Source organism: Osmerus mordax, chromosome 16 (genome assembly GCF_038355195.1).
Source record: "Osmerus mordax isolate fOsmMor3 chromosome 16, fOsmMor3.pri, whole genome shotgun sequence".
Classification (NCBI taxonomy): Eukaryota; Metazoa; Chordata; class Actinopteri; order Osmeriformes; family Osmeridae; genus Osmerus; species Osmerus mordax.
Window position 1 is genome coordinate 4,185,824 of NC_090065.1, and position 23,214 is coordinate 4,209,037.

The 23,214-nt window shown below is 44.0% G+C and overlaps 2 protein-coding genes across 2 annotated transcripts; one reads left to right on the forward strand and one right to left on the reverse strand.

The window, feature by feature from the left end:
* Positions 1–853: 853 nt before the first annotated feature.
* On the reverse strand, positions 854–5,782 carry tcea1 (transcription elongation factor A (SII), 1). The gene is made up of 10 exons (XM_067253240.1): positions 5,622–5,782; positions 4,720–4,782; positions 4,529–4,634; positions 4,281–4,383; positions 3,858–4,003; positions 3,593–3,649; positions 3,203–3,357; positions 2,232–2,378; positions 1,466–1,537; positions 854–1,243 (listed from the first exon to the last, which is right to left on the reverse strand). The coding sequence occupies exons 1-10, from the start codon at positions 5,694–5,696 to the stop codon at positions 1,235–1,237; spliced, it is 933 nt and encodes a 310-aa protein (XP_067109341.1). The 5' UTR covers positions 5,697–5,782; the 3' UTR covers positions 854–1,234.
* A 3,919-nt stretch (positions 5,783–9,701) lies between these two features.
* On the forward strand, positions 9,702–17,152 carry LOC136958822 (oxygen-regulated protein 1). The gene is made up of 3 exons (XM_067252934.1): positions 9,702–10,361; positions 11,027–11,186; positions 11,307–17,152. The coding sequence occupies exons 1-3, from the start codon at positions 9,702–9,704 to the stop codon at positions 17,150–17,152; spliced, it is 6,666 nt and encodes a 2,221-aa protein (XP_067109035.1).
* Positions 17,153–23,214: the final 6,062 nt, after the last annotated feature.

Below are 23,214 nucleotides of genomic sequence, written 5' to 3' on the forward strand. Positions count from 1 at the left end.
TGGAGTGATACTGCCTATATATGTTCATTTTCTTGTTTACTATATGAAACGTGTTATTTTGCAGTAAGTTTACGAAAGGAAAACTTTTCAAACAAATAATGTGATAATGTTTACAGTATATGTTTTTTTCTGTTTCTTCTCCAAGAAAATAATGATTTGTGGGCATTTTGATTCTTTACGGTAAAATAAAGCACAATAATTTCACTGCATTGTCGTTCCTTTTCATTTATAAAACCATTTTTAAAAGTTCAATGGACAAAAAATTAGCCATGAGTTTCAATACAAACATAACAAAATTGACAAAAGTATACTTTCAATAAGATTTTCAATTCAAAATATGTTTCAAATACTGTATTGCTACAACTCACATATTAACATCAAACCAATACAAACCCCCTCGTCTGTGGTCTTGGGTCCATACATGAGACAGCCTCGGCCCACTCTTCAGTACTGGAGTGGATGCACCTGGTAACATCACAAAGGAACAGGCCCAATTGTCTCTTCTGCCGCTTAACCAATGGCAACCCTGCCCACATGAATATGCATAAAAGTACATTTACATTAATGATGCCTCATATTCCATCAACAAATAGAGATCAGTACCTCCTATCTTACTCTTATGCACAAGGTTACTGGAAAGAGTAACATGTCCACATAGTTTTCTTCAATTAATGACAGCAAATTTGTTCAAGTTTGATAGTAAACAATCAAACCCCCTTGAAAAAGTACAAAAGTCAAAACCAATGTCACAAAGACCAAGCATTGTTTAAAAACGTAGGTTACATTACTTTATACCCGTAATGATTTCTCAGCAATATATTCAAATTAACCTTATTTGTAAGAAAAGACAACATTTTATTTTATTTAATCCAATGGATTACATTTTATTGGGAAATTAAATAAAACATTGTTGTGAGGGCAAATGAAAACATAGTAGTAAATGTATGTCATAGCTGTCAAAATGTTAAAACTACATATAAAAATTGATGGTAAAAGAAACTGGGAGACAACAAGATTGATCATACTCTGGCTGGGGAGCATTAAAACAGGACTTGGTATTGACAAGGATCGGGTCTATGAACAAGGTATTCAAATAAAAACGGATGCGATTTCTTTTGTGGCAATTTGTGCACCAGGTACCACAGAATACAAAGTTTCTATCTGTTGTAGATACAGAATCCTGGTCCGGGATTTTAGCTACTTCTCTAAATCCAAAGGAAATTCATTTTCTCCTTCAACAGAACTGGGGAACAGAAAAAGAAGAGAAGAACATAAAGGTCATCTTTATATCGACACTTTAAGGAGTGTTTCAAATAACTGTTCCACAATTCTAAAAGGTAAGGACTGAAGACCTGATACATATCGAATGTGATCATTATTAATAATTATACATTTGTATAAAATAAATCAAATAAATACATAATTTACCACACAAGTCAATGTCAAGTGAAATTGAACAACATACCTTCCATCTATTTCCGCAATCCATACAGAAGACAAACGTGGTCATGGGCTCATCAGCACTGCGCGTCTGGACCTAGAGTGAGCAGGCGCAAACACGGTGGCATCGTCAGTGACTTTCCTCACTTTGCACCAAGAACCACATCACACAACTACGAGCTTACAAGCGTTGCAGTAAAACAGGGTCAACTACTCAACATCTCAAATACAACCCAAAGAATCGGAAACACAGCCGTCCACTGTATCCTATCACACCGCAGACTGTAGGCAGCACATACCTGAGTGTAGGTGACTGTAGGCAGCCCATACCTGAGTGTAGGTGACTGTAGGCAGCCCATACCTGTGTGGGTGACTGTAGACAGCCCATACCTGAGCGTAGGTGACTGTAGGCAGCCCATACCTGAGTGTAAGTGACTGTAGGCAGCCCATACCTGAGTGTAGGTGACTGTAGACAGCCCATACCTGAGTGTAAGTGACTGTAGGCAGCCCATACCTGAGTGTAGGTGACTGTAGGCAGCCCATACCTGAGTGTAGGTGACTGTAGACAGCCCATACCTGAGTGTAGGTGACTGTAGGCAGCCCATACCTGAGTGTAGGTGACTGTAGGCAGCCCATACCTGAGTGTAGGTGACTGTAGGCAGCCCATACCTGAGTGTAGGTGACTGTAGGCAGCCCATACCTGAGTGTAGGTGACTGTAGGCAGCCCATACCTGAGTGTAGGTGACTGTAGGCAGCCCATACCTGTGTGTGTGACTGTAGACAGCCCATACCTGAGTGTAGGTACACCTCTTCTGCTTGCACTTCCCACAGGTGAACAGGTCTGTCTGGGTGCCACTGGTCGTGGCCAGCTGGTGGTCCCTTACGGCGTCTTTGGTCTGCTTCTTCCTCATCTCTTTCAGCTCGTCACTGGCCATTTCCTTTAAAGGCACATTTATAATATTGACTGTTAGGTACGTGTTTTTTTTTTATTGTTGTGACTGCTGTGAGAGGGGGCGATGATGCTCGAGGGCAATGAGCAACAAATGGGAAAACCTGGAAGAGGATTCATAGTGAAAATATGGAGTCAGATGGCTGAGTGGTTAGGGAATCGGGCTATTAATCAGAAGGTTGCCAGTTTGATTCCCGGCCGTGCTAAATGGCGTTGTGTCCTTGGGCAAGGCACTTCACCCTACTTGCCTCAGGGGAATGTCCCTGTACTTACTGTAAGTCGCTCTGGATAAGAGCGTCTGCTAAATGACTAAATGTATGTAAATGTATGTAATGTAAAATAAGGAGGTTGGACAGTTTAGTCTGTAAGGCCCAGTGGTCTCCAACCATGTTCCTGGACAGCTACCTGCCTGTAGCTTATTGCTCCAAACACAGTTTTAACTAACACGATTCAACACATTAACCTGCTAATTATTAGAATCAGGTGTGCTGGAAGCAAAACCCTACAGGAAGACAGTTCTCCAGGAACAGGGTTGAAGACATTTACATTTAGTCATTTAGCAGACGCTCTTATCCAGAGCGACTTACAGTAAGTACAGGGACATTCCCCCCGAGGCAAGTAGGGTGAAGTGCCTTGCCCAAGGACACAACGTCAATTTGCACGTCCGGGAATCGAACTGGCAACCTTCAGATTACAAGCCCGATTCCCTAACCGCTCAGCCACCTGACTCCCTAAGACCCATTCCATTTGTTCCAGCGACAGGCCTGTTGTTTGGGAGAGGCCAAAGCTGAGAGGCCTGCATCTCAGTCCCACCTCTGCGATCATCTTGGCCATGCGTTCCGGGGGCACGTTCCCACACAGCACCGTCTTCCTCAGGTTCGGGTTCTTCACGTCCTTCAGGTTGGAGATCCGGCTCCGCACTCTGTTCTTGTATTTCATGTCGGTGTTCTTGAACTCGTGGAAGATGCGTGCCGGTTGGTTAAGGAACTCACGTCTTCGTCGGGTGACAGCACTGCATCGACCGCACCAAAAGCAGGGTATCTCTTCTATATAATATGTATAAACTATATGTTTTCCATGCCATCCGAGCCATACAGATGACCTCAGGGAGTTAGTGTTATATAACTAACTTAACTGTGACATTAAGTGTATGAGTTCAGTCACAGTTAACTAAAGGTAAGTAATAGTAAACATAAAGGATATATTCCTCAATCTGAGCGCCAAGCTCATCGCAGTCGGCACCAATAGCAATATAGTCATCTGCAGAAGATCAAGAAAAGACGGTGAACAATAATGTATATATATTACATAGTAATAAAATGACAACCAGCATTGGTCATCCAATGCCAAGTGCACCACTGAAACAGCAAATGCATACTAACATATACAAAAAGTATAAGTGCAGCCAGGACTAAACTCACTCAGTATCAGATAGATCATTGAGGGATGATGATTTTGTGGCTTTTACCTCCGGTCTGCAGTGCATTGGACAGCATCTCCCTGCATTTAATTCTGACTGAGTCCGATGTACCGGGTGCCCGAGGGAAGGTTGAGATGAGTGTGTTGGTGTTGAGGTCGACAGGCTCACTCTTACTGCTGGAGTTACTGCTGGAGCTGATGACAGGTACAGAACAGCCGTCTTACTGAACTCATACATTCACATTTAGTCATTTAGCAGACGCTCTTATCCAGAGCGACTTATAGTAAGTACAGGGACATTCCCCCCGAGGCAAGTAGGGTGAAGTGCCTTGCCCAAGGACACAACGTCATTTGGCATGGCTGGGAATCGAACTGGCTAGCCCGACTCCCTCACCACTCAGCCATCTGACTCATACGAATGAGGTTTGTCACACGGTTGCTGGTATTATAATTCAGCTTTCTTTATCATCACCTTTCTTCTTTGGGCTCTGGACTCCCTTGTGAAGGAGAGACGACAGGCATTGTGGAGTCTTTCCTCTTGTCCTCTGTGGATTTGTCTCCGCCCCCAGGCTCATCTGGATACCAAGGAAAACACAGTGTCAGGTAATCGATGGCTGTGTGTGCAGATGGTAATCAAATCAGTATGCCAAATAGGAATCCTGAACTTTTTCACATTTAAAAGCTCTTCAGCGAATTACGCAAGCTCACACTATCACTAACCCAAAAGCTTCTTCCAGGACTTGATCAGCGCCTTGGCTAGAGATGTCACCTCGTCGTCGGTGCTCTGCTTGCGTATGGCGTTCACAGACATCCCAATTCTGGTGGACTGTGGAGAGAGATGTGGCTTCAGTGCTTCAACACCTCTACACACAGTGTGGATGAGAGGCTAGAGGAGGAGCTAGCAAAGATACCTGAAGCAGTTCGAGAGTCATGGGTACGCTCCTAAGCTCCTTCAGTAGATCCAATGCCCCAGACTGTAAAAACCATAAAGTAAACCACAAATGGTTAATATAAAAGTGCTGGTAGGACTGGGACATTCATTGTCAACAGACACCGCACAAGTTGCTGTTTCGATAGTTTTATTCTACCGGAGTCAATACCTTATTCATCCAATACAACTAGCTCATCATTATCGACCCGTTTAGATAAGAAAAGTTTCGTTTCCTATTAGCTAGCACTTGCTACTAAGTTAACGAATAGGCTATTTCCCCATAATCACAAGACAAGGTTGCTAATAGCTATAGTAATTCCAGACTTTTTGGAGGAATACCTGGTGCCCATTGATAAATCTTACTTTAGGTACACCACAAGATAAACCACTTGGGGTCCTTGGCCACCTAGCTAGCTAAAAAAAAATGCTACAATCACAGGTTATTTGATACCTAACTGATTGGTTTATCCTGACGTAAGTGATTAGTAAACATCGTTCGACTGTTGTTGTTAGCCCTACTAGCTAGCTAGCGAATTAGCTAGGCTGGTGCAAATTATCTAGGTACAGTAGCTACTGTACTCGTACAACCTTCAACTGCCTATACTAATGTCTGAAAGTGTATCCTAAAACAATGTCAGCATAGCTGTACTCACTACAGTATTTTGGAACTAAATATATTAAGATAGCTAAATAGACAGATAGGTAGGCTAACATTACAACAGTTCTCACAGCGGTGTATATAGTTAGTGCTAGCTAACTCTAGCTATCTTAAAAGTAGGGGCTATATGTCTTGGGCTAGCGGCATGTTAGCTAGCTAGGCTAGCTACATAGACAAACCACCATCACAGGCAGTGGAAATTCATTCATGTCAGAACACCTCACCCCGCTTTTCTTCTGCGCCATTTTATCCATCTTTTTGGCGATTCTAATGATCTCATCTTCTTCTTTCTTTCCCATTCCGAACGATTTGATATAAAACGTGTAAAATACAACTGGAAAATATTGTGTATTCGACAAAGACCAGTGGACGACAGCGGTGCTTGGCGGACAGAAACTGATCATACACCGACCTATTGTGCAACAGACCCAACTAGTGGATTGCAGAGTTTACAGATCAAGATTTAATCGAGATTCGAACAGTAAATATCATATAATGATTTCAGAATCGGAAGTTGTCTCTTTTTACTGATTATTGAGGAATGTATTGATACTGCAACATCAGTCTATCACCAAATGTTAGTCTGACTTTCATAGTTTTACAACATTGAAAGTGAAAACTGATTTGCAGGCAAATTATCACTAGATGGCGCTCCGCTTAAATGACTGAGCTTGTTTACTTATTAAATTGACAAGATAGATGAAAGCAAATGCTTTCTTCTTAATGATTACCTTGCCTAATTTAGCATATTAGGGATTTGACTTAGAAGGGTTAAGTAAAGATGCATTCGGTTTAAACCATCCTTTACAGGCTATAATTTTGGATAGGCCTATATATGAAGGTTTCGGCATAGCATAGATTCCATATTGTAGATTTCTTTTTCGATTCCTTGGAAAGTGTGTAGGCTTGACAAAAACAACAACGTCAACATTTAATCTAACACTATAGCCTCCAACTATTTTAGATGTCTAGATGACTGTTACATCGTGCTGCAACAGTAGCCTACGAAAAGCTTGAGTGCCACCCATACAGTGACAGTCAGAGGTTAGGAAGTTAATTTCTAATTTCTCATTCTCATTTCAAGTGTTCATTGCCAAAAGGGATTTACAACATTAAATCGGCCAGTAATTAAAGATGAGAAGTGCGTGCGTCAAATACATTGATAGTAAAATATAAGGTGGCAGAACCATTTTCTTTTAAAATTTGATTGAAAAAGTTAAGGGTGTGGAAGTAGGTCAGACATTATTAAAATAATCAGGTGTCAATTTGAGATTTGTTATCACAATTTTGAAAAAGTTATCAATTTTATCAAGGATTTTATGCCATTTTCACAGATTAGCAATGTATTTTCATTTTGTTAAAAACGTTATTGAAAAGATAAAGGGTGTGGAGGTAGACCAGACATTGTTAGAATACTTTGGTGACAGTTTGAGGTTTTATATCCATAGAAATATTATGAAACATACATTTTCTAAATTGTACGGTTTAGTTTTCACCCGGTCCCTAACGCGACGCTGCAAAGGAGAGTCTTCCGAATGTGAGACGAATGTCGAATGTCCAATATGAAACTAACTTCACCTCGGTCTGTGACAGATAATTTATATGCAATGGCACTAATGTTAATTGCCTCTAATCTACGGGTCCTTGTCGACACTATTTGATCCTCTTAATCGAAAGAGATCATGACAACGTGACTGTTGACAGAAATTGAGTAGGCGTGACTGTATCGTACCAATCATCCCGCCAAAATACTTGAAAGGGCTGACTGCATTTGTAGGTGGCGGTTTCAGAATACGCAGCCTAGGCTATATCAAATGCAGTCTTATTTTGAACAATCCCACAGGGTACAGTAAGCTACACTATAAATGTAAACTCAATCACAAATACACTTAAAAAGGCCTGCTGCCTACCTAATGACCTGTCTAATCTGACGACAGATCAGGTCCAGATGTGAATAATACGCCAGTCTTTTACACTGAGTTCACAAAGGGAACATATTTCCCTGGAAGCCTGAGAAAAGTGGTTCCCCCTCTGTATGTTAAGGTATGGCCCTTTATAAAGCAATACATTGATGCTCGTGATGTTTATTACTGTGCTCATTAGATGGTCAGATGGCTAAGCGGTTAAGGAGTCGGGCTATTAATCAGAAGGTTGCCGGTTTGAATCTGGCTTGGAAAAATGACATTGTGTCCTTGGGCAATACACTTCACCCTACTTGCCTCAGGGAGAATTTCCCTGTAATTACTGTAAATCACTCTGGATAAGAGTGTCTGCTAAATGACTACATGTAATGTATAACAATGTCAAAGCCCATACTTCTTTACTTCAACTGAAAGTGAAAAGGTGTAGACAGCACTTCAACCTTCTTTTCAAACATGAGTATCTGTCCTTCTACTTGATTGAAGGATGTGTGTACTTTTGAACTCTCTGCTAGGATCTAGGCTTCTCTAGAATTGATCCTGCAGCACTGTGGGTGGGACTTATGTCACAGTGTGACTGAGAAAGGCTTTGCAACACAGAGGGTGTTGGAACTAAAGACATTACAAAGACCAAGTTCCCGTGGGTATCCAGAACACTCTATTGTATTGTTTAGATTATAGTCAAGAATAGTCAGTAGCATCCTGAAATATAACGTAGCAAATAAGAGGATTCAATTTAAGCTATGAGAAGAGAAGTTATTTCGGATTTGGAAAACTAAGCATACCTGGTTACACACACCTGCTGTGCTTGATAATTTGTCTGACAATGTCACTATATTGACACATAGTATAGGCTAGTAGAATTACAGCCTACTGTCTGTTGGGAGGCGAAACAAATTCTCTCCTTAGACCCTCTACTCTAACCCATAGCTTGCTCACACTGTCAGCAAGTACTGTAAGTAAAAGCTCTCTCCTAATCCTTATTAGGCCAAGACTCTTCAAATCTGATTACTGGGCTGCTAGGAAATTAGACACAGCCTTCACAAACGCTACACAGCCTTCTCCACCTGTTTTATCTCTAGTCTTTCGCTATATAAACTCTTTGACAGGTATGACTTTAATCCGCTCCTCTAACATAGAACTAATCTCACACTTCTCACACACGTTCTTATTATTGTTTTTTCTCTCCCATCCTCTTAAATAGCTTATAGGAAATGCAATAGATGAACATGGTTGTGTTATTGAATTGCTGTACCGCGATGTGTTTATGCTATCATTAGGACTACTTCATCGAGAAAAGATATTCAGTGCCATTTTGAGTCATTTCCTTCCCCCCCCCCACGTTACCTTACCTTGATATGCTGATTAACTGTGAGCAAAGATTAAGCAAATTGCCTGTGATGTCGCATGTCCCCAGAATAGCCTTGCGAATGCTGTTGAGCAGCTTTGACCAATGCAGCCGTGCACTGGATTTGCTCTTTTGCCCTTTCTACCAACTCATTGAAAATGTGAAATCAGGTAAGTTACATTTATATTTAAATTTGTATTTTACTTATCACCAGGGCGTGCCTGGGTTGGTCGATCATTGGTGTGGTGTTGTTTAGAGAACATTCTTTGTATCGAGCACTAGAGTAGCACCTGTTAAGTTCATGTTTACTGTCAGCAGGCACTCTGTGACAAATTATGCATTGGCAGACTATGCTCTGTCCGTTTTCATCTTATCTGATGTTCTTAAGAACAGATTGTGTACTAGGGGGTATTGTTGACATTGTATACAATTTTATGAATGGATTGTATGAATCCATCTTCATCCCATTACAAATGATAAGAAATATTAAAATAATTGTACAGCTACATTCGGTGTATTGTATACTTTCATTGTGTATCTGTTTTGTAAACCTTAAAACACTTCCAAAAGGTTTTTTGAATGTGAAACAACTGTATAGCTTAATTGTAAAGAATGATTATTGCATTGATATTTATTATCTATAAAAGTCTTTGATTTCTAGACAATTACACAAGATTACCCTTTGAAGAGACTTAACTTTGGATTGTCTGTTGTGTTGATGTGATCCTTTTTAACCTGCTGGTTCTAAGAATCTTCAGAACAGTCTTTTAGCACCACAGGGAACTAATCCCTTTCCAGCAGGTGCAGTTTTGGAACAAGGATCATATACTAGTGACCGATGCATTCAGTGTCAAATCTACTTTGCCAAGCACCACTGCATGCCACAAGTTACGTTTACTGAACAGCAAGACAACAAGCACAAGTCTAAGTTGACTACCACCTCTCATGCTGATTACATCAACCTGACATGATTATGTAGGTCAAATGAAAGTGAATTATTCTCTCTCTTTTGTCTCCATAGCCAATCCGAAGACAACATGAGTAACACACCCCTGCAAGACCTGCCCTTACAGGGTGTGTCCTCAGCAAGTGTCCAGACCGTGACCTCCAGGACCCTCCTCCAGCCCACCACAGACCCTTCTGCCTCCAGAAGAGTCAGCTTCTACAGGAGTGGGGACACTCAGTTTGGTGGGCATCACATGGTCATCAATGGCCGCACCTTCAAGACCTTCGATGCCCTTTTGGACACTTTGTCCAAGAAAGTGCCTTTGCCCTTCGGGGTGCGCACCATCACGACACCGCGTGGGACGCACCCTGTGAGGACTCTGGAAGACCTCCATGACGGTGGGTCCTACGTATGTTCCGATCAGAAGCGGGTCAAGCCCCTCAACCTCGACGTGGTCAACCGGAGGCAGGTGCCTTGGAACACGACAAGGCTGGTGAGCGCTGGCCGGAGAAAGCAGAGGGGTGTCCCCGCAGTGCCACCGGGGAGAAGGAACAAAGAGGTCAACAGGCCATCCAGGCTGGCCGTGCGGACACCAAAGAGACTTGTGGTCTTCAAGAATAGGGACCCTAATGTCTGGCGCACCATCATGTTGCATAAGAGAACCGCCCCTTCCTTCGACGCCTTGTTGGATTACCTTTCTCAGGTTCTGCAGTTCCGTGTCGTCAAGCTATACACATCGGATGGCAGGAGGGTAAGTGTTTTGAGCTAGAATGATTTTCTGGGAACGTAAGTCTGTTATTAGTACAGATAAGATTGTTGTCAGAAAACGTACCTTAAAATGAAGTCAATAGGTGTACCGTCGATCAACATTAAGACGCTATTGGCTTGACAGCGTGTCACTATCAGTTTGTCATGGCCCTAAATCAGAAACCTCAACTCCCTTTTTCCTGAGTTCGGACTAGGTCAAGGATAGAGGATTGGTCAGTTGCGTGCCTGGTGCAGCATTCTACAAATAGACTCTCCTGGCACAAGCCTCCACAGCTCGTCAGACTGACTGAGACATTTGCGAAAACATCAGATGTGTTTGATAGTTTAGTATTTCAAAATTCATTGTACAACTAATTGTACAGTATCAGGAAAGATGCACAAAACCCTATCTGAGCTTCTAAATGAATAATGCATGAACTCGTCCTCTCTTCTTGTTACAAACATTTTAAGAAAATATTTTGTTATGTTTAAGGATTGAAAAACTATTTAAAACACAAAGAATATTACCTTATGACATGGCCAAGTATAACTTAATTTTATTAGGGTTAGTAACTGTACTTGATCTCCTTATGTTTTCATTTGGTTCCTTTAAAATGTTTTTACCCTGTGAGCTGGGGATGGTTAAGGATCAGTCTTCTCATATTGCAGGTTGACGGTCTCCCTGGACTCATTCTATGCTCCGGAGTGATTGTTGCATCAGGCAATGAGCCCTTCAGACCTGGAAACTACGATCCTCAGAGATCCTCACAGATGGCCCAGCTGAGCAACTCCGAGTCTGTGGAAGCCTCCAGGTTGCAGCCTCTGACTTGTAAGTGTGAGCTCGCCTGTGCCGTAATCACGCAGTGAAAACAAATGACGAAAGCTGTGGCCCTGGATCCCAGTCCGACGTCCTGTGTCATCTGTCGCTCTGTCTCGCTCTCTTTTGCAGACAAAAATAAATCGTCCTCCAGCGGAACAAGGTCGAGAAATTTCTCCTTGTCGTCAGAGAGATACGTTGTGAATCAGATAAACAAGTCGTCGAACGGAAGTTCCAACGGCCATCGAGCTCAGCGGTCAATCGAGGCAGACATCGACCACCGCGGTCAGGGGTCAGTGGACATGGAGACCTGTGCAGGGCCAGAGAGCAGACAGCACACCTCCATCGTGCCGCAGGATGACGACATCGAGAAGTCCTTCCGGGTCAACGAAGACGGCAGCATGACGGTGGAGATGAAGGTCCGACTGACCATCAAGGAGGAGGAGATGATCCACTGGACGACCACGCTAAGCCGCTCCAGCCTCAGCAACCACCAGAGGACACTGTGTGCTTCCAAGTCCGGCTCGGTCAACAGCTCCCCTGACTCCAACGACGCCCTGCCCAAAGACTCCACAGCCGCCAGTGAGGACGGGGAAGACGAAACCAAAGAGGACAACCGTCCGATCAGGACAGCAAAGGGGGTGGCCTTCGCTACGGAGGGAGGCTACGACAAATGCACGGTGGCGGCCGTGGGCGGGCCCAACTCGAGGAGGACCCCGACGCCGGGCGTCAGCAACGCGAGGAGGAAGAGAGCCTCGGTGGAGAGTGTGAAGGTGGTGACCGAGAACGGAATTCAAGAGAGCACCACGGGCACTTACTCTTACACGGAGAGGAACGCAGATGGGGAGATGACAGAGGGGTACTGTGTGGTCAGACAGAACACCAGCAGCAGCAGGCCGGTGCCCAAGCCCAGACAAACGGGGTCGGCGGGGCCCAGATGTAACGGCTCTCAGTCCCCCCTCAAGTCGTCGGGGGTCGCTGAGGTACTCCAGATACAGGGTGATGGGATGGAGATCACGGAGACCGTGATGCACATTTACGAGGGGCAGGGCTGCTACGACAACTATTTTGCGAATTCCCAGTATTCCATGGAGGGAGGGCCTGAGAACATGCCCCGGAGTAAACCAGCATCCACAGACTCTGGGCCACGTTCATCCAGCAATGATGTGGATTTCACCAGGCAGTCCTCCAGCACCGACTCACAGCACAGAGGGAGAGAGGAAATCTTGTCTTTGTCATCGGAGCCCATGTCTCCCTTACAAAAAATGTGCAATAACCTCTCCCCTTTTACTGACAATGAGGCCCACACCATGGCAGGCTCACGGACACGTTCTCCTCCCAAGGACACGGAATGCCTGAAGTCAGGGTCAGAAGAGACCCCAGGTAAAGTAGAGAAGAAAAAGAAGACAGTTAAGATGAAACCAAAGCTGAAGAGTCCGACTTCAACGACCAGCTCGGATAAGAAACAAAAGGACAACGTAGCAAGCTCTTCAAAGAGTACCAAAACGTATTCCTCACCCGAAAAGAGTAGTACCTCAGGAAAGAAAAGTGGGACTGGAACAGAAAGTGATAAAAACCTTCAGAACGGTCCTAAAACTGAAAAAGTTAAGAAAAAACACAAAGCAAGTGGAGTTGAAACTACCACCACGAAAAATAAAGGTTTGGCACTAAACATAGACAACGTGAATGGGACGTCTTCTAAAAAACAGCTAAATATGAATAAAAAAGGAGCTAGGGATAGCTTACTTAATGTAAATACACCCGATTCAGGAGTAGTGAGACCCGCAATGAAGAAGAACATGTTAAACATTTTATCTCCCAAACACCTTGGACAGGGCAAAAAGAAAATCACAAAGCAGAAGTCCATGAACGAGAACAGACTAGCATCTCCAAAACTGAATTCAGAGTTGAGTGAGAGTGTATCCATGCCCGCCCTTCCCTCTGCACCATCAGATGCCCAAGAGTATGTGGAAAACTGGCTTCAGAAAATCACTGCAGAGCCTGTGCCCTACGAAGAAGAGGTAGCCTCAGCCGAACCCGAGCACGGAACTAAAGTTATTTTCCAAATAGGTGCCGATTCGGAGTCAGAAATTAAGGCCGAAGAAGGGCAAGATTCCACAGGAGATGGATGTCTTCCACACAAAGAAATTCATAAATCCATGTCCTGTTTATCGGTTCCTGTTGCCTATGAGGCACCACCCTCACATTTACTAAATACACAAGCTGCACAGAGAAAGGGGCTTTGTATCTCAATGCCAAGCGTCCGAATAGACCCCAAAGAACAAGAAAGCCGACTGAGGATGCACAAATCAGCGGCGGCCATCGTAGTAGAGCGCGAATCCCCTCCCACGACCAACCACCTGAGCCCCACGGCGACAATAAGACCTGTCTTACGACAGCTTTGTTCATCCATCCAGTCCTTAAGAAGGGCCTCTGGGCCTGACAACCTCACCAGCCTGGAGAAGTCCCACAGCGTGCCTGACTTCTCATCGCAGGTGGCGTCGGTGTTTGGATCTCCATCGAAAGCTCTCCTCTCATTCCTGTCTGTGAGGACCCTCCGAGAGAGCTTGAAGGGCGACTCCTACGCGGGCGACTCACGAAGCGGCTCGGAGGCCATGCTGGTGATGGAATCCCTGCAGAAGATTTCCGCCATCGGTGACGAGGAGGAGCTGAGAGCGAGCCTCTCGGAGCTCCAGAGCAGGACCTCCTCTCAGTTGAGGCAAAGCTGGAAGGACTTCCAGGAGCGGCGCGACATGCTTGAAAGCCAACCTCTTTCTCCCAAGTTTTCGGAGCAAGAATTCGCCCTGGACGTGGCCTCTGAAGTTGGCGAGGATCACAGCAGTCACATGTTTGAGATGGAGCAGCTCATGGAGGAGCTGGATATGCCCCAAGAACTCAGAGAGCAGCTGTCAACCTTGGTTGGGGCCGGGCCAAAAATGTACCCTCAATATGAGACTGACGTGAGCTGCGCTGAAACTCTGAAAAACAGACGTCACTCTGACTCGGAGGAAGATCTGGAATTATTTGCTGGGGAACGCGATAAGGCATCAGAGGTCGAGGCAGGGCCTGAGGACAGTCATGTAGGCCGGGCTGTACAGGAGGAGGAGGGAAGGGAGCGTAGCAGTGTTGAGCCTGAGGAGGGCGACAATCCACACAACGTTCATGAGGATTTGGTTGAGAAAGAGGCAGGTGACACTGAAACAGTGCAACATTCAGAACATCACACAGAGTCTGATGAAGGTGGATTAACAGAAGCTGACAGGACAGAATCAAACAGAGAAGAAAGAGCTGACTGCAGATCGACGACAGCAGATCGACAAGAGAAACTGTCTCTGAAGTCGGGTTCAGACCAGGGCAAGTCAGATGCAGAAGTAGGTAGTTTAGCTGAAGCTGTACAATCAGGTGAGGAAGATACTGGTCACCTAGAACCAGAGCACCCAGCTAAACAGTCAGAAGATGACGTCAATGTCTGTGACTCAGCCGGATCTGAGCGTGAGGAGGAGAAAGAGGTGGAGGAGACCCAGGAAGAGGGAGAGGACGGAGATGGAGACACGGAACATGGAGATGAGGGAGAGGGGGGTGAAGGCATGGAGCAGGAAAGAGTTGAGGAAGATGAAGATTTGGTGGTGGAGACAGATGAGGTGGAGGACATGGAGCAACTGCAGGTGGAGGCAGAGGAAGAGGTGAATCAGATGGAAGAGGATGAGGACAAGGAGGAAGTGCAAAGTGACGGGGAGGACATGCTTAGGGGAATAGTGGAGGAGGAAGAAGTGGCAAAGGAGATAGAGGAGGATGAAGACAGGGAGGAAGAAGGGAACATGGAGGAAGATGAGGAAATGCTGGGGGGCAGGAGCGATGCGGAAGAGAGGGGAGAGAGATGGGATGATGAGGAAGAGAGAGACGAGAAGAGGGTGGATGAGGAAGAGCTTGAGGAGGAAGGGGAGGAAGAGAGAGACGAGAAGAGGGTGGATGAGGAAGAGAGTGAAGAGAAGAGAGAGGAAGAGGAAGAGAGTGAGGAGGAAGTGGGGGAAGAGAGAGAAGAGACGGGAGAGATTGAGGAGGAAGGAGTGGAGGAAAAGGAGGCGGAAGAGAAGAGGCAGGAAGAGGATGAGGAGGTGCCAGATACAGGGAGCGAAGTCGAGGACAGGGAGGAGACATGGGAGGATGAGGACGTTAAAGAAGAGGACGTGGATGACACGCGGGAGAAGGTGGGGGATGAGGACGAGAGAGGGGAGGATGAAGGAGAGAATGTAGAGGAAGTGGATGAAACACAGGAGAAGGATGGGGAGGAGGACGAGAGAGGGGAGGATGAAGGAGAGAATGTAGATGAAGAAGAGACGCAGGAGGATGGACTAGAGGTACATGAGAGGGAGGAGGATGAGGAAGAGGAGGAAGAGGAGAGGGAAGGGGGACAGAGCGAAGGAGAAGAGAGGGGAGACGAATGTGAGGATGAGGAAAAAGAGCAAGGGGAGCACGAGGAAGAGATACAAGACAACGAGGAGGACGAGGAAGAGAGGGATGAGGAGCACAGATGTTCAGCTGAATCTGATGTTGAGAATTTAGTCAAAGCACGCACCATTACAAAGATACTCGAAGAGGCCACTTACATGGAAGAGAAGAGTAGCTGTGAAGAGAGTAAAAATAGCATCGAAGAGGCAGAGACAAATATATCTGAAGATGGAGATTTGAATTCAGGTTCAAACAACTCATCACTTGAGATCAAAGAATTGGATGGACAGGGCACGGACACGGCGAATGAGCTTAAAACGGAAGAAGGAGAGGAAGATGAAGAGGATGATAAAGAGCGCAACCACAGTACTTTACCTCACCCGGTGGAGATATCACAGGAACTGCTTGACTTTGTCAACTCTGCCCTGATGTCATCCTCCCTGACCTTTACATATGACTCCAAAGGCAATATCCGAATTGAACCCGATAGTGCCCGTATTGTACCAACAAAAGAAATGCTCATTCCCAAAAAGAGAGAGGATAGTCAATATGGGAAAAAACGTCTTCCAAGTCCCAACACGTCCGATCTTTCTGATTACAGACCGGAGACCTCAGAGAGTGGAGGGTACAAGTCCCAGATGTCTACAGACCTGTCCACCGAGAGCGGAGAGGAAGACTCTGAGGCTCACTCTGTCCGAGGAAAACATACATTCAATACTTCTAACGGAGGCCTGAACAGGGAGCTCACACCCTCTAAAGTATCTACAGGAAGTAAAGCGGAAATATTTAATCCCAGACTAAAAAGTGGAGGGAGTTTTACCTCTTATGACTCTAACCCTAGAGCCTCAGCTGAAGACTTGTCCTATTACAGTGCTGGAAGCTCATCCAAACCTTACCCAGAGCCTGTGCGGAGCATTCCTTTACAAACAGACGTTGAGTCTGGTGACGGGGTTCTGATAGACCAGGGCAGGTGGCTCCTCAAAGAGAACCACCTCATCCGCAAATCCCCTCCCGTCTCCACGGGGATGTACAGCAATCTAGACAACACGTCGGGAGACACGGCTCGGAGCAATTCGAGCGAGGACCTTCCTCACAACCACTGTGCGAACCAACATTCTGCGCTTGCTGTCCTCTCGTCCTCGGAGCTGGAGGAGATGGCTAAGCCCGCCACTCCCAACTGCTCCTACTACAACATGCCCCACGACAGCGACTCTGACCCTTTCCAGGACAACCTCAGCGTCGGCAGTGGGAGGGTCGAGTCCCGGATGAAAAGAGACGTCAGGGTGTCGCCGACCGTCGACACCTCCAAGACGTGGGTGAAGAAGAACGGCAGCATGTCGTCGTTTGCATCCGTGGAGTTCAAGATGGCCGACGGGAAAGTGCACCCGGAGGTCAGAGACTGCAGGGATTCGCGCCTGGCTGTGGAACAACCCAGCCGCTCTCAGAACGTAGTGAGGAGGGCACTGCCATCACGGGAATCCCTGGAGTCTCTCCATGTCAACTGTGGGCAGTACTGTCCTATACTGTAACGCAGCGCCACACTCCTGATTCCACACTGTGTCTGTGATAGTGGCGTGGTATTCCGGATTTAGCTGGTAGTTGTTTTAAAATGGTTGAAGTCATAGTACTCCTTATAAGGACTTATACTCTCTGCAGACAAGCAGTCGTGTGTGTGTTTGTGTACAGAACTTCTGCAGCTTAATCTTATTTCCTGTGTGTGTGGCGACTTAAGAGAGACGTGCCTCATTTTTATTTCCAGATACATTGTGTCTGAACATCATCCATCTTACTTATTTTTGTAAAACAACAGGATGTTGGATGACATGGTGCAGCACAGCTATAATGCACAGTGTATTGTATTGGACTTCTAAGTCATCTGATGGGAAGCATATTTAAATCTGTCTACAAAGCCAAAGAAATTAACGATTGATTGACCTTTTAAGGTAGAATTGTCTACTTTTCATCTTTGTTCACGGTGAATTGTAAATACAGTATGGAGCATTGTTTTCCCTTTCAGTCCAGGTCTTGGCAAAAAGGCAATATTTATAGAGCGCTACTGAGATTTACAATACAAAGTAAGAGAAAACTAACACAGCGCATCAGACATTATATGTACAGTATATTCTTATGGCAGCTTTTGTCAACAACTGTATAGCTACTCATTTCCTTTGAAAATACGGAATCTAATAAACAACCTCAACTTTAGTCTTCAAGTTTTCTGGTTTTTCAGACTGAAGTATTTACATTGACATTGTAACTCTGTGGTGTCACCCAGTGGCAATAGACAGTACTGCCCAAATTCACAACAGAAAGAAGTTGTACAGTATAAGGGGTTAAAAGGAATTTGTTAATTTATTAACTAGATTACCTATATATTTCCTTTAAACTTCCTCCTTAAAATGAGACATTCTACCAAAACAGCACATCATTCAAGTTAGTGTAGAGGACATGGATTGAAGAATGTCAATTTTAGAACAGGTCAGAAATGAATAAAACAGAACAATTTGATTGGTCTGATGCAGAACAATGCCTGTCTCACATTTTCCATTTGCAGCCCTGCTTCTAAGCCAATATATACAATACATACAAGGACCTCTTCTGTCCTGTAAACTCTATTAAATTGTGCGGTGGAAGTCATCATGACAGACCCATAATAGGCTTCCAATCAAATCTGTCCGATGTTTTATGAAGCCAATATCAATGTAATAATACCAGCTTTATACTGACATTCAATTATGATCCTAAAATTGAATCAACATTGTACTGTATAGCCGTGTGAATGTAATATGAGTTTAAACTTATAGTCATAAGTTTTATGACAATTCTGTTGAAGCACAACTTGATCATGTCTCGACCTAAACATACAAACACTATTTGGGAGTAAATTCACAATTTTTCACATAACAAGAAGCCAGTTGTCAAGACAGATTGTTTATGAATACCCCTATTTACTTCTACCATTACTATCTTCTTAGCTGTCTTCCCCAAGGGTCAATGGGGTACCATGCTTCCATTTAATAAGCATGCACAAACAGTTGATACTGCTTGATTCATGAAGTCAGTTTGAAACATTTCAAACAGCACAGTAGAGAAACAGAGCATGCAGTCAGTTTGAAGATAAGACAGATATATCTATCTCTGTCCGAGAATCATTCAGTCATCCGTCATTCAGTCATCACCTCACACCTGAGTGAATCCAACACCACTGTTCCTGAGAGGCTGAGCGCCGTGGGAGGGAATGAAGCGTGCTGTGTGCTGATGTCTGACTGGCTGGAAGACACCTTCAGGAGGGCAGAACCTGAGAGTGCATCTGACACTTAGGGTGCTGGTCAATAACACATTAGCTCCTGGTGTGAGGGATGCTATTAACCTTTTACTTGAGGACCAAAATCCCAAGATGAGGATGAGAACATTTAGTGTTGCTGTTTGTGTGAGATAAAGTATGTGAACAAAGGAATAATATATACAATATTAGATTTAAAATGGCAGATAGACAGGCACACACTTAAAGAAAGAACATTTCTACAAAGTAATCCTATAGACAGTTTTCTCTCTCTGGACATCTTCCAAAATCAGGACACGTTGTCATAGGGACCTGGACAATAGGTGCTGCTTTACAGTCCTTCCGTACTTGTGTCAAGTTCCATCCTGCATAAAACACTACCCTTCCTTAGACCACTTTACCGGTAACATTCCTGTTGGTATAGACTTAAGCATTGATGAATACACAGCCAGATAAAAACTTGAGGAAAGGAGTTATACAACCCTCCTTCCTAATCACATGTCACATAGTATGGAAACACATGAAAATGCAGCCATCAACAAACAATGAATCTTACAGTACAGTAAGTCTGTCGACACTTACGATCATATCAATGATAGAAATGTGCACAACTGTGTCCAAGTGTGGATTATATTGCGTTTCCTCATGACTCCTACATTGCTAACCTGGTAGGGAGTAACAAAAGGCTGGCCTTCAGGTCATGTCCAGTGTTCACCTCCAGACAGGACCAACCGAAACAGGTCGCTCTGGCTCAGAGAACTGCTCTGACTGTTTTGACTCAATCACCATGGATACTGGGCTCACAGGCCTGTGATTCACAGTCATGGGAGATGAAACAGAGGAGCTTTTCTCCCTGCCAGCGCCTGTGGTCTGGGCCCATGACATCCCAAAACAGAAGCACTTATCTTCTACCAGCTCTCATGGTTTGGGAGCAGTTGACTGGCATAAGTAAGGTTGCCAAGTCGTGTTGCTTGAGGGAAATAACGTTTTGTTAATGTCAGTTAAACAGTGGTCATAATACCACAATAAGTTACTTGTTATTTTGTCCCACACATTTGATTTTTGTACATACTGTGGTTGAAGTAGGTTTCTGGCATTCTCTGATGCTAGCTTGTCTAATAGTTGTATTCCAGTACAAAGTGGCATAGAGGCTTTTGATTTACAATCGCAAACAACAATTACAATCCCACTGTCTGCATTCCGTTGATCAATGTGAAACATGCGCCTAAAAAAACTACCAGTCGTCTGTATTGATTCAAATCAATAGAATCTAATTCTAACCCACTCTGTCTATGCCCTTGTCTACTCTCTGGTTCACCATAACAGTCTGGGGCACTCCGTGATTCTTCAGGCCCACAAGTGGACAGGAGACTCAAACAAACCTCCCAAATGTAAAGCACCATTGTCACCATAATTTACGAGACAGACTCATTCATGTCTCTGCAAATGGAGATACACTACCGTTCCTCCAATGAAACGCTGATGAGGATGCTGATCCTAATGCTGTACTGCTCACAGATTTGAGATGGCGGCACGGTTGGAGGCATCTCTGTCTGTTCTCCTCACACACACACACATACACACACAGTCATACACACACAACATTTTGTCTGCAGATGTGATTAATTGCTTTGTCCACCTAAAAAAAGCTTCATAGGAAAATCCTGAAAGCGACTCAACTGCTGCCCACAGCTCAAATTATTAGATCATCCTGAATTGGGCAGTTACAGCGTGTTGCCAGTGTCTCTCCAGAACAGTTTCAAATGGCTCTTTAAGAGACTTGGTGCATTCAGAGCTGCCTCTCTCTCTTACAGTAATTGGATCTCCTAATCGGATTGGTTCAGGTATGCAATATTTTAAGGATTCTCACAAATGAATGATGTACTTTCTCAAAGGTGGTTTGTTTCTCAAAGGTGGTTTGTAAATGATATACTGTTATGCATGGTACCCAACTTTGAAGGTAAAGGTTCTTGTTTGCTGTACAGTCATCTGCTTTGTTTGACAGTGGACGTCCTCTTCATGTAATGGAGACAGCATTCTCTCCATTACATCAGACACCCAAACACCAGTATAAACAATAACAGCTCTCATCTCGGTATTTTATGTTCCGTAGGTCTGTGTGTTCATGTGTGTTTGTGCATGTGTGTTTGTGCATGTGTGTTTGTGCATGTGTGGTGTAATAAGTGTGAGTGGAGAATTCGAAGAGGACAACTAATCTGAAAGAATTATTCCGACAATATTCAACAGAAAAACTCCAATGGTCCGAAGTGTAATGAACAGGAATTAAACATATCGACAGCAGCAATAGCCAAACCAGTGCCAGGAACAGCACTCTGGTTATTCAGGAGTGTTCCATCCACACTGCTTTTGCCCCGTGCCACTGATGTAACGGTTCAATCAAATGTCTCTCCCTTTCACTCTTTTTAACTGTCATCCTATTGGCTGTCTGAATTTTCCACATTTCACCAGCTTAATGCAGCAGAGGTCAGACAAGAGAGGTTACTGACACACAGCACATAATCCGCCCCAGTAAACACTGGCCAGAGCTACAGTACTAACATCGCCACAGAGCTTTGTTAAACTGTTCAAACAAACTAAACAAATGAACCCCCACATTTGAATGAAAACAAAGACTCCAAGATTCCATCCCAACTGAGAGTTGACTGAGGTATTAAATGCGTTCAGATTGAACAAATCTGCATCAAGACTATCCATCTTCAATTGTTAGAGTGACACATCCATTGTGTGTGAACGATTATGGAAATATTCCTTTGGCAAAGGTGGGGTTTATACACTGAGATTAAAACACACTCTAATTGGGATCGATGGAACGATAAGGTGGACAGGGTCATCAGCAGAATGTCAAGCTCCAAGCTACAGTTCCACTGGGACGGAGGGCTACGATTTCATTACCTCAGCTGTCCCTGTCTCCGATCGGAATCACAGAATATCAGCACTTCTGGGCCTGCATGGCAGCTTCCCTGGCAGAATACAGGCTTCTGTTGTCAAACTGCCTATGACTGGCAGAATACAGGCTTCTGTTGTCAAACTGCCTATGACTGGCAGAATACAGGCTTCTGTTGTCAAACTGCCTATGACTTGCCTAAAATCAAATGAGTTTAGACAGTACTGTACACCTGCCGGCACACAAACACACACGTACATGAACATAGACGCATACAGAATGAGAGAAATAAAAGCAATCAAATACCTATCACCTAATTACACAAATGTGCCTTTTTATGATCATACAGAGAGAAGTCGGAAGAGCTTGAAAATGGCTAATGGAGTATTTGATAAGCTTTTAGTGCATTGATCATCCATATAAGGCCTGCAGCAAAGGCTGTAACTCTGGCTAACTTCTACAGTAAAAATCAATCCTTTTTTTGGAGTTGTTACCCATAAACCCAGCGTGAGCTCCTGCTGACTGATGTGGATGTGCATCCGCGGTCTGTCATGGTCAAACTGCTGTTCTGTTTTCTCTCTGGCAGAAACATTACAATCAATAACTGATTAAAGTCTTTTAATGTCAGGGTCAAACTGGGCACTGAAATTCTTGCAACCTGGCATAACATAACATATAAGTATTCAGTTTAACATAGATTAAATCGATGATAAGCTAAAATATAATAAACCTCCTAAATATACAAAATAATACAGTACAGTATACTAAACCTCTAATACACATAATAACATATACTAACCCTATAAGCCTATACTAACCTAATAAACCTATACTATACTTATACATTACCATGGCGCAAAGACTTACTCATAATAACTCTGGATTTATTTTAAGTTTTAATTTTAATTATTATTTATTATAAGTACTTACAGTATAAGTATAAGTTTGCCGGTTTGAATACCTGCCGTGCTAAATGACGTTGTGTCGTTGGCCAAGACACTTCACCCTACTTGCCTTGGGGGGAATGTCCCTGTACTTACTGTAAGTCGCTCTGGATAAGAGCATCTACTAAATGACTAAATGTAAATGTATGTAAATGTAAGTATAAGTTAGTATAAGCACTTATAAGTATAAGAACTTTCTCACACACAAACATAACACATATTCCCTATGTCTTGACTTGACCATGCTGTTCATCATAAATAAAATATAGTGAAAAGTTTTGCTCACAGGAAGAAATCTTGAATAAATTGTTGGAATCCTAACGTCTAAAAGTGAAAAGACCTGTCTTCAAGTCTCACGTCTCCCCTCTCCCTCTTTAGAAAACATACCTCTGATTCTGTCCACCATGCTGGATTCAGTTTAATCAGTTTCTGACTGGTCCCTGTAATTGTCATTCTTAG